This window comes from Hyperolius riggenbachi, chromosome 1 (assembly GCF_040937935.1).
Source record: "Hyperolius riggenbachi isolate aHypRig1 chromosome 1, aHypRig1.pri, whole genome shotgun sequence".
In the NCBI taxonomy this organism is placed as follows: Eukaryota; Metazoa; Chordata; class Amphibia; order Anura; family Hyperoliidae; genus Hyperolius; species Hyperolius riggenbachi.
In genome coordinates this window covers 168609667-168622457 of record NC_090646.1, presented here as the reverse complement: position 1 = coordinate 168622457, position 12791 = coordinate 168609667, and the positions used below count along the sequence as shown (strand labels likewise).

Sequence of the window (12791 nt, the reverse complement as noted above, 5' to 3'; positions counted from 1 at the left end):
CTTGTAAAATTCCTAAGCGTTGGCAGTTAAGAGACGAATTTCATGTTACATACTTTTAATCAACAAAATTGTAATATGCAAATTAGAGGAGTCGTGGAGTCGGAGTCGGTGGAATCCTAAACTGAGGAGTCTGAGTCGGATTTTTGGACCGACTCCACAGCCCTGTCTACAACACCGAAGTCTTCATTTCTCAAACTCTCTCCTTGACCTTGTCACTGGGAGACACCATAATCCAAGTTCTTTTTTTTTTTTTTTCTTTTTTTTGCTGTAATACTGTACCTTTCTATTACAACTTCCTCTATTTTTCTTCCTTTTTCTGCATGTCTTTGTTTTTGCAAGAAATGAGCAGCGATGTGCATTAGTTGCTCTTTTCTTTCTTTGTAGCTGGGCAACTTCCAAGCCATAATTAGAATCATGTGGGAAAACATTATTTTGCATTGGAAAGTGCACAATTTTATTCCTTCCTGGGCCTGTTGATGTCAGAGTTAATAATCTACCCGATAAGTGTGTTTTTTTCCATGCACCTAGTGTCTGTTTAGAATATATACCCCCCAGTGACCAAGTAATACTGTATTCCCTAATGATTAATAAATAACTTCTCTGCTTTTACTTTCCAGTGTTATGCAGTAAAGCATGTCAGCAGTAGAGGCAGAGTAACCAGGCAGGGTGACTTCAGCAGATGCCCTTCATAGCTGTTGAGGTCTGGTGCATGAAAATTGTGCTAAGCAAGACATCTCTTATCTTCTCCTATAATAACCAGTCCATTCTAAATGTGATTTTTAGAAATCAACAGAAAGTATCCTAATCAATATTTTACTTGTAAGTGCTATTAGTTAGGTACCATGATTTTGGATGCTGTGCCTTTGGAGGTACCCAAGTCATCCAATTACAACGCATGTTATACAGGTTTTATTGACATGATAAAGTTCATTGCGTTATTTAGTTTAGTTATACCAGTTATAAGTAAAAACTGGTGCTCGTGGGCATAGAGCATCAGGGGACTGGACTACAGTGCACCATGTGTAACTTTATCAATCACTACAAATCAGTGCTCCCAAATCGCTGTAATCAATTTAGTACACTAAGAAGTCTAGTTAGTTTAGTGGACCCAGCAGGAAATCTCTTAGGGAAATTCCACTAATGTGATTGGGTAGACAGCATCCTCTTAAACTGCTAGGTTTCAGATAGGTTGTGGTAAACTATGCCCACACCATTCGACCAGTCACTATGCTCCGTGCTGTAGAGGGTACTGGGATTGGAGCACTGTTTGCTATGAGGTTTCTCGCTGGGTCCCCTACACTAGACTGGTGCCAAAAAAATGTGTCCATCTTGAAGCCAATCCTAACATCAGCTGGACAATTAGTCAAAATGGAAAATCCTTAAAGGGTTTTCTCTTTTTTTTTTTTTTTTACTATAGAAAAATCACTAAAATCAAAAGGTGGATAGTGCAATACATATGTTATGTAAGTAGAGCAAGTATTTATCTACTTATCTATGTGTTTTTTTTCTTAAATAGTATGGCTGACAGCTCCTCTTTAAAGGTAGCCGTATGGGCATTTTGCATCTCATAGGGCCGCTGCATCAGAGGCTTTCCATATAGCAATCATCCTGCTGTAATAATGGATACATGCATATTCAAAATAACTAGCTAAAAAAAGATTTATGGAAATAGATACATACAGTATATACATTAATGGGATTGGGATTTCTTAAAGAGACACTGAAGCGAAAAAAAATATATGATATAATGAATTGGTTGTGTACTATGAATAATTACTAGAAGATTAGCAGCAAAGAAAATATTCTCATATTTTTATTTTCAAGTATATAGTGTTTTTCTAACATTGCATCATTCTCTAATATGTGCAGATTACACAACACTCAGCATTCAAAATGATTCTTTCAGAGCAGTCTGTGAACTAATGAACTCTCCTCTGGCAGAGGAAAAGTAAATAGTTAACTAACAGTTGAGATAATAAAAGTCAGAAAACAGCCCTCTCCACGACTTTTGAAAGTCGTAGAGATAATGGCTTTTTTGTATAGAGATAACAACTGGAGTTTCTTAACTCTTCCTGTACTGGAAACAATTAGACTGATGTATCTGATCTTAATGTTTTATTTCTTAGCTGTACTACACATATAAATCATAATATCATAGTTTTTTTTTCGCTTCGGTGTCTCTTTAAGTAACTGCAATAAATAGTGCATGCTTACAATATAAATTAGACCACGAGGGAAGGAAGCTAGAGTTAGTGGGCGTGGCAAAATTCATAAGGAGGTCAGAAGTCATTGACAATCTGCTATTTCGCTCCACCCAGCACCACGTAATAGTCAAATGGGGGTTTGTCTTGAGGACTATTGAATCGAGAGCCAAAACCTCCACAAGTGTACGGTTCAGCCACCCATGTGGAAGAGGCCTAAGAAATTGAGGTTGATAGTGAGACTGGAGCAATCTGTGGAGCAGCCAGTAGGGCTATGGCACACACTTCCAAGCTGAGACTTCTAGCTGTCTGTCTGCTGCTCATGTGACATAGGCCTCAATTCACTAAACTTATCTCCTGTCTTTAATAACTCTTCTAGAGTTGTTACCATGGTGATAAGGCATGTAGTATTCAGGAAACATTTTACCTCAGGCAAGCCTAAAGTTAACTCTTCTGTCTTTAAATTAACTCTCCAATCCTTAAAATAACTCCAGAGTTAAAGACAAGCTGTTAATTAGCTGCATGTGAAAATAACTACAGAGGAGGTAAATTAACTACAGAGGAGGTAAATTAACTACAGAGGAGGTAAATTAACTACAGGAGAGGTAACTTAAGGAATGAAGAGGTAAGATAACTCTCTCACGTGTGGAGGTAAGTTTTCTCTTGCCTTATTATCTCTAGCATGATCTTAGTGAATTGAGGCCATAGTTTTTAGCAGCTGTGTTAGTAGTTACTGAGCTGCAGTTATGTAGTTGCTATAACGCTATGCTATGTATCCAGTGTGTCATAGCTCTAAGGTGCTAAGATTAATTTAAACCACAGATTAAAGGGCAGAGAATACCACTCCTAACCGGCAATTCATAAATGTACTTGTTTTTCAGATTTCTTCACAAAGCAGCTCATAGATTGTATGCTGTATTGGTTTAAACAATTAGTGATCCGCAATATCTGCCTGTGTGGGCAGCCTTGGCCATAAATGCTTTGCCAGATGCTCCAAAAAGACCTGCCAGCTTTTTATGCCACCCAGGAGTACCCAGTCTCACAAATGGCATTTGATGGATATGAATGTGAGTGTTTTTTCATCAATGCTGTTCATTTACACATAAGATCAGATGACATTTTGCTGAATAGTAGAAGTTCCGGGTGTGTTGTGTTAATCGTTTCTCTCTTCTAATTTCCACACGCTTATTTCACAAACCAGTGTTGCTACAATACTGTGTTCTCTTCATCTCTGTGTCAGGATAGGCACACCCAGTCTTTTGTATTCTATAAACTACTGTGATACTTGACATATATCCACATGATCTAAATCGTCAGCAGATCTTTTTCTTCTATTACTTGTATGAGGTTATTACTTCACAGTTAAAGTGCATCCATACTACCTAAGCTTTGGTTCTAAGCATCCATCATTGGGTTGTATCACCCAACAGATTCTTAGAACATTCAGGGACTTCATCTGCCACATCTCCCCTCAGGGACATACCTACTATGTTCCTCACACACAGGCTTGACTAAAATCTGCTGAGCTGGCTGAGAACAACCGCCTCAGCCAATAATCAGGCGTGTGTACAGAGGCGCCCAACCCTCGACATGCAGACGATCCAACCGGCCGATTAACTTACCCCCAGCAACTGCTGCACACCCACATTGGAGAAAATCACACAGCAAAGGAACTGCCATCCGCTGAGACAGCCACCTGCATTGCCCACGGCACCAGTTTAATAGAGTCCTCATTTTGGATGAAGAAAAAGCATTTTTGTTGCTTTGTCTTCATCCAAAATGATGACTCTCTTGAATCCCAGCCAGGGCACTATCTGCACGGAGTTTGTATGTTCTCCCTGTGTCTGCATGGGTTTCCTCTGGGCAGTCCAGCTATACAAGGTTTAACCAGTTTCCCCAAAACCTTTTTTTTTTTTTTTTTTTTTTTTATAAGTAAAAAAATTAGGGACTTTAGTGGACCGTTCATTAAAATTTGTATAAAATTATAACCCTGTGTATAAAATCAGCTTGCTTGTGAATAAAAAAAAAATACAATATACACATACTTTCAGTGAGCAAGAAAAGAGTGGACACATTATGACTCTTGATTTCTGTGAATGTGGTATGCAGGGCTGGCGAATTCTAGGTTATACTGTGTCATCTCTCCATATTGGCGTGAGAACACATACATATAGCTGAGTAATACACTGTATGGGGGATGACACATGATAGTGTGGGTAAGCAATCCCAGCAAAAGCATATTATTCTTCCTGTATGATTATATGCCCACATATTACTTATCCGTACTAGAAAGAATGTTATAATGTGCAGGAATAATTCATTTACAACACCAGGTCATATATTACTATTTAATATTGTGTAACAGGAACAGAGGCGCCAAAAGAGTAAAATAAGATAAAAAGTTTAAAAATCGGGGGGTGATGGGTGGATCCACCTCTCCCGCAAGCAAACAAGTGAAGATGTTGATTTTTCAACACATATAGTTTTTATTCATACACTCCAAACAATATTGCAACGCGTTTCGCGGGTTCAACCCACTTCATCAGGCTATGTGAACGGAGTATGACACTAAGGAGAAAAAAGAAACAAGAAAAATACATATATGTATATAAATACATACATATACATACATATGTTCACAAATAGACAGATAGAGCCGCTAGACTTCCCTAATAGGTATATAACCATCAGACATTTTCCATAAAAAGGTTTACAGAGACAACCTTGTTTAAAATACTAACATTAGGATGTAGTTCAATCTGGTAGAGGCTATCCTATCGGTTATAGTTCAAGCATCGGTGTTATTATTGCTACTGGTGCTATTAATTAGAAGACAACAGAACGTCAGGTGCTAGAATTTTACCAATATTATTCTTGTTATTGGGACTACCCAGGGAAACATTAGAAAAAAACTAACACATTCATAGGTGTGGTATCACATAAAACTAAAAAGATATATGTAAAGAAAAATGTAAAGAAAAAATATATGTAAAGAAAAAAGGTTTTCTACTGTTACGGTGGGGAAAAAACAATTCAGGATTTAGAGTTCTTACCTTGTGTGCAGGGTCTGTCAGCTTAGCGCCTCTATGCTGGACAGACTATTTCCTCACACAGATATAGTGCCACTAATTAGGTAATTGGGGTTGATTATCCAATAGGGGCTCGTTTTCTGGTGTGATGTGTTTATTGAGGGCCAAGTGCAGGGCGCATGTCTTATGACGTCACGCTGTTTTCCCTCTTTTTTTTTTTTTTTTTTTTTTTTTTTTTTTTTTTTTTTTTTTTTTTTTTTTTTTTTTTTTTTTTCTCCATGTAAACAAACTCATGGCCGCCATCTTGTGGCCAAAAAGCAAAACTGCAACCAAAAATTTTTTGAATCAACATTGAACGGAAACGACATATGTTAGGAACCTCAGCATAGGATATATGTATAAATATATACACACACATCTATAAGAACATCTCTAAAATATATATGGCTGCCTATATGAAAAATTATATATATATATATAAAATATAAAAAATATAAAAATACATATATGTATAAAACAACACATATATACATAAAAAACATAAATATAGGGTTGTAAAATGTGAAGATATGTAAATTATAGTAATAAAACTGGGGATAAGGGGATAAAATTACATGTCTCTCATCACGGTCACGACATGTGTCTCTGTGCGTTATAGCTAAGATTATCTAGCTTCAGAAAAATACCTTAGACGAAAATGGCTATGTAGTTTGAGAATAAAAACATGGTTTCATATGATATAGTTATTCTGGTCCATCGCCTGAATTATAAACGTGTCGCAATGGAAAGACAAAGGAAAGACAATTAGGGCATAATAGACATAAAAAACTCACTCAAGCATGTGTTCAGACAAAAATTAATTCAACACACATAAATTTTCGTATGCGTCATCTGGTATTGTATATGAGATCCATTGTGTAATATCCCACATACAATGATTACGACGCATAGATATACGGTTATTGTGGATAAAAGAGAGGACCATAAAAATTAGGCTGCAGCACTTATTTGTATTCTATTTAGTAAATTTTCTCCAGTTGCTCGTTTAGGCCAGCTGGAGTTAGTGTTTTGAGGATTTGTATCCAATACATCTCCCTTTTTTTAAGAGTATCAAAGATATGCAGCCCATAGTCCACAACCTGCCATCATACCTCAAGGATTCCCAACACCTCATACAACTACTCAAGGAAATCACATGGCAGAACGATTATTGCTGGCTCACTTGTGACATAACCTCATTATATACAAACATTCCGCATAGTTTCGGCCTTTCAGCCCTGCAATATTTTCTCTCCTTAGACACCAACATGCCCACAGCACAGCAGCAATTCATTAACCAATGCACTGAATTTATTCTTACTCACAACGTCTTCACATTCAACGGCACAATATACCAACAGACGAGCGGCACGGCGATGGGCAGCTCGTTCGCCCCGTCATATGCAAATTTGGCAATGGGCCTTATTGAACTACAAAAACTGGGCCCCACCAACCTTTTTGACAACAACATAATTTTGTACAAACGTTACATCGACGATCTGTTTTTCATTTGGAAAGGCGACACACAATTGATCCCAAACTTCATCCAATTCCTCAATTCGAATCCAGCAGGCCTCAACTTCACATTCAACCAACACCCGACCACTATAGATTACCTAGACCTGACATTATTCATAGAACACAACCAGATAAAAACCAAGACTTTCTTCAAACCAGTAGACGCTAACAATTATATCCACTTCGACAGTTTCCATCACAAGCCCTGGATACGCAACACACCATACAGCCAATACAAAAGAATATATAATAATTGCACAGAACTCGATGACTATAAAATCCAAGCTCAGACCCTAACCAGAAAATTTAAAACACGCAAGTACCCCGGCAAACTAATTAAAAATGCAAGAATCAAAGCTATGCACCCGCCCATTTCAACAACAACCAATGAAACACCACCCTCAGAAAATATGCCCAGATTCATCACTCAATTCAGTGCCCAACATAAACTAATCAGACAAATTCTTAATAACAGATGGGAAATTTTGCTACAAGACCCCTTTTTGCATTCCCTTCTACCCACAACCCCAACATTAACATTTCGACGAGCACCCAATCTGAAAAATATACTAGCCCCCAGTCGCCTACGCACAAAACCTGTAATAAACCCCAACTCCAGTTCACTCACACTACCAGGATCCCATCCCTGCAAAAGTAAAAAATGTCAAGCTTGCCAATTCATCAGGAGCACAGACGAGTACACTTCCAATTCAACCAAACTAATCTATTCTATTAACAGCCATATTAACTGTGCATCAAGAAACGTAATTTATGTCATCTCCTGTCCCTGCGACCTACAATATGTGGGCCGGACCACACAACTCGTGCGTGAGAGGGTCGGACAGCACAAAAGAAATATCATGAAAAACTATCCACTACACAGCCTATCACGACACTTCACTACCCATCACAACAGCAATCCCAATCTGTTCACCATCACCTTAATCGAACAAATCCCCAATGCCTGCCGAGAGATCTTTGATACTCTTTAAAAAAAGGGAGATGTATTGGATACAAATCCTCAAAACACTAACTCCAGCTGGCCTAAACGAGCAACTGGAGAAAATTTACTAAATAGAATACAAATAAGTGCTGCAGCCTAATTTTTATGGTCCTCTCTTTTATCCACAATAACCGTATATCTATGCGTCGTAATCATTGTATGTGGGATATTACACAATGGATCTCATATACAATACCAGATGACGCATACGAAAATTTATGTGTGTTGAATTAATTTTTGTCTGAACACATGCTTGAGTGAGTTTTTTATGTCTATTATGCCCTAATTGTCTTTCCTTTGTCTTTCCATTGCGACACGTTTATAATTCAGGCGATGGACCAGAATAACTATATCATATGAAACCATGTTTTTATTCTCAAACTACATAGCCATTTTCGTCTAAGGTATTTTTCTGAAGCTAGATAATCTTAGCTATAACGCACAGAGACACATGTCGTGACCGTGATGAGAGACATGTAATTTTATCCCCTTATCCCCAGTTTTATTACTATAATTTACATATCTTCACATTTTACAACCCTATATTTATGTTTTTTATGTATATATGTGTTGTTTTATACATATATGTATTTTTATATTTTTTATATTTTATATATATATATATAATTTTTCATATAGGCAGCCATATATATTTTAGAGATGTTCTTATAGATGTGTGTGTATATATTTATACATATATCCTATGCTGAGGTTCCTAACATATGTCGTTTCCGTTCAATGTTGATTCAAAAAATTTTTGGTTGCAGTTTTGCTTTTTGGCCACAAGATGGCGGCCATGAGTTTGTTTACATGGAGAAAAAAAAAAAAAAAAAAAAAAAAAAAAAAAAAAAAAAAAAAAAAAAAAAAAAAAAAAAAAGAGGGAAAACAGCGTGACGTCATAAGACATGCGCCCTGCACTTGGCCCTCAATAAACACATCACACCAGAAAACGAGCCCCTATTGGATAATCAACCCCAATTACCTAATTAGTGGCACTATATCTGTGTGAGGAAATAGTCTGTCCAGCATAGAGGCGCTAAGCTGACAGACCCTGCACACAAGGTAAGAACTCTAAATCCTGAATTGTTTTTTCCCCACCGTAACAGTAGAAAACCTTTTTTCTTTACATATATTTTTTCTTTACATTTTTCTTTACATATATCTTTTTAGTTTTATGTGATACCACACCTATGAATGTGTTAGTTTTTTTCTAATGTTTCCCTGGGTAGTCCCAATAACAAGAATAATATTGGTAAAATTCTAGCACCTGACGTTCTGTTGTCTTCTAATTAATAGCACCAGTAGCAATAATAACACCGATGCTTGAACTATAACCGATAGGATAGCCTCTACCAGATTGAACTACATCCTAATGTTAGTATTTTAAACAAGGTTGTCTCTGTAAACCTTTTTATGGAAAATGTCTGATGGTTATATACCTATTAGGGAAGTCTAGCGGCTCTATCTGTCTATTTGTGAACATATGTATGTATATGTATGTATTTATATACATATATGTATTTTTCTTGTTTCTTTTTTCTCCTTAGTGTCATACTCCGTTCACATAGCCTGATGAAGTGGGTTGAACCCGCGAAACGCGTTGCAATATTGTTTGGAGTGTATGAATAAAAACTATATGTGTTGAAAAATCAACATCTTCACTTGTTTGCTTGCGGGAGAGGTGGATCCACCCATCACCCCCCGATTTTTAAACTTTTTATCTTATTTTACTCTTTTGGCGCCTCTGTTCCTGTTACACAAAATTTGTCCACCCTTGGTGGAGGGGTTTGGCCCCCCTTTTTTCCTTACTACAGAGAGCGACTTCCTAATCCTGAGTGGGGACAGGTCTAATCTCCTCACCTGCTGATACAGTGGTTGCCTAGTAGGCAACCTGTGTTTGTGAGTATAAATTTTGTTATACTACCACATATTCATTTTTACAAAACATACTGCACCATATTGGGCTCTCGGTGTTCCCCTCCCTTACTATTTAATATTATATGCGGTAGAATAATCAATATTGCATTGTGTTTTACTCTTTTCTTGTTTCTGTCTTTTTGCTGCTATGAGTAAAACACAGCACATATAAAACGTATAGGGAGATTCCACTTTGTGATTTGAAAAGCTCTTGCTAATGTAATGCTATGGGAGTGATCCCACTTGAGCGATGTGATTTTATAAAAATCCCCCATAGCATTACATTAGCAAGAGCTTTTTCAAATCACTAGGGCTTAGAAAAGGCTTCTAGTGGGTTTGAGCCCTTACACTGGAAGTACCATCCATTGATCATTGGTATATAAAGGGTTATAGAAATACACTCTCCCACACACTAAAGTATTCAGACTTTGTTGCTTTGCAGCCTGAAATGAAGGCATGTACTTTATATTTTCATGCAAAGTTGGCATAATCCTGCACCAATTTGGAACTGTTTGCACAGCATTGACCATCCCTACTATCAGCCTGTGTGTGGCTAGATGTAACTTCTCTTCTGCACAGCCGTGAGCAATGATAATGATTTGGAAATAACAGGCAGTGTTTGGCTGGCCATGGTTATGTGAATAGGACAGAGGTCACATCCCTTGCACTGCTATGAGAAACGCACAAGAAGAATAAACCTAGTATGTATATATATGTATATGTATATATATATATATATATATATATATATATATATATATATATATATATATATATATATATATATATATATATATATATATATATTATGCATGTCATTGCATGGGTTCAGGTGTTTAACACTGACAGTAAGTAGAAATACTTTACATGTGACTGAGCGTGAATGATTCCAAACACTACATGTGATTTTTCCTGTTGAATCGTTTACATGAAAAGCAGCAGGAGAAAAGTTTTTTTAATTGAATGACATTCTTTCTCTGCAGTTAATGGTGGTGGTTGGAGGTCAGGCTCCCAAGGCGATTCGCAGTGTGGAGTGCTATGATTTTAAAGAGGAACAGTGGCACCAAGTGGCCGAACTGCCTTCAAGGAGATGCAGATCAGGTTTGTGCAGCAATATTTATTAGTGCTCTCTAGAGTGATGAAGCCAAGGTCACAGTGGCTGCTGGGATAGGACCGCTTGTTTAACTGCTTGTCACCTAAAGAGTTTCTATGAAAAGGAAATGGACACTGAAAAAGGAGAGCTTATCTGTACACAGCATAGTTTCTGTAACTCATGTTGCCAGTTTTCATTTCTAATCTTCATTCAACAGTCTTAAATTAGGCAGGGGACACACTTGTCTTTTGGTTTTCTACACAAGTTTTTCTGCATGCATTTTCTGCACATAGTGTGTGTTTGCAGAACAACACATTTTTTTCACAGCAGCTAATGTACGTGATAAAGAAAACTGACTAATTCTGCAGGATAGAAGTGTGAACTAGTACACTGATTAACATGTAGATGGTGTTTATTTGGTAAGCAAAATAATCCTAATCTTTTAGAGGATACCACAACTGAAATGTGACATAATGAGATAGACATGTGTATGTACAGTGCCTAGCACACAGATAACTATGCTGTGTTCCTTTTTTTTCTTTCTCTGCCTGAAAGAGTTAAATATCAGGTATGTAAGTGGCTGACTCAGTCCTGACTCTGACAGGAAGTGACTACAGTGTGACCCTCACTGATAAGAAATTCCCCTTTTTTATCTCTTTCTTGCTCTCAGAAGCCATTTTCTGCTAGGAAAGTGTTTTATAGTTGGAATTTCTTATCAGTGAGGGTCACACTGTAGTCACTTCCTGTCTGAGTCAGGACTGAGTCAGCCACTTACATACCTGATATTTAAGTCTTTCAGGCAGAGAAAGAAAAAAAGGAACACAGCATAGTTATCTGTGTGCTAGGCACTGTACATACACATGTCTATCTCATTATGTCACATTTCAGTTGTGGTATCCTTTAAGTAACACTACAACAAACCCCTGTTAAACTGATATTCCATATTCAGTGGATAAATAAGTAAACAGGCACCTCCACTCAAAAAGCATACCATGCAGCACTTCATACAGTGGCGTAGCTAAGGAGCTATTGGCACCAGTGCAAGTTTTACTTTGGGCCCCACAAGCACACTATACAAAACTATTGATACGGAGCACCAAAACCTGCCAAGGACAACCACAGTGTCAGAAGGTAATGAGGAACATTTTGTTTACGATTACTACTATTCAGAGTATTTATAAAAGTGATTATTACCAGCACAGGACCAATAGAGAGCTAATACTGTGGTTGAGGGAGGGTCCCCTAAGGGCCCTGGTGGGGTCACAACCTCTGCACCTCCTATTGCTACGCCACTGGCTATATATATGCAGAGAGGTCTCGATGGAGAGACAAGTGTGCAGTGGGGAAAACCAACATCACACAATTGGTAAAACAGATATTGGCCTCAATTCACTAAGCTTATCTCCTGTCTTTAATAATGTTTCTAGAGTTAGCACCATGGTGTTAAGGCATGTAGTATTTAGGAAATATTTTACCTCAGGCAAACCTAAAGTTAACTCTTCCGTCTTTAAGTTAACTCTTCAATCCCTAAAGAGAATCTGTATTGTTAAAATCGCACAAAAGTAAACATACCAGTGCGTTAGGGGACATCTCCTATTACCCTCTGTCACAATTTCGCCGCTCCTCGCCGCATTAAAAGTGGTTAAAAACAGTTTTAAAAAGTTTGTTTATAAACAAACAAAATGGCCACCAAAACAGGAAGTAGGTTGATGTACAGTATGTCCACACATAGAAAATACATCCATACACAAGCAGGCTGTATACAGCCTTCCTTTTGAATCTCAAGAGATCATTTCTGTGTTTCTTTCCCCTGCATCTCTCATGCACAGAAGTTTCAGGCTGCTCTTTTCTTCCTGCAAACAGCTTTGCCTTTGTCTGAATTTCCTCAGTATGTGAAAGCCCAGCCAGCTCAGAGGACGATTTATCCAGCTTGTAAAAGATAAGAGAGCAGAAAGAAGCTGCACTAATCTAAATATCACACAGGCAGTCTG

The 12791-nt window shown here is 37.6% G+C and overlaps 1 protein-coding gene across 2 annotated transcripts in view; it reads left to right on the top strand.

Moving 5' to 3' along the window:
* Nucleotides 1–12791, top strand: part of KLHL2 (kelch like family member 2) — a 187266-nt gene that overhangs the window by 133911 nt on the left and 40564 nt on the right. For both annotated transcript variants that reach the window (XM_068278835.1, XM_068278836.1), the window contains one exon: nt 10691–10808. In XM_068278835.1, coding sequence (XP_068134936.1) covers nt 10691–10808 — 118 coding nt within the window. The remainder of the gene's footprint in view (nt 1–10690; nt 10809–12791) is intronic.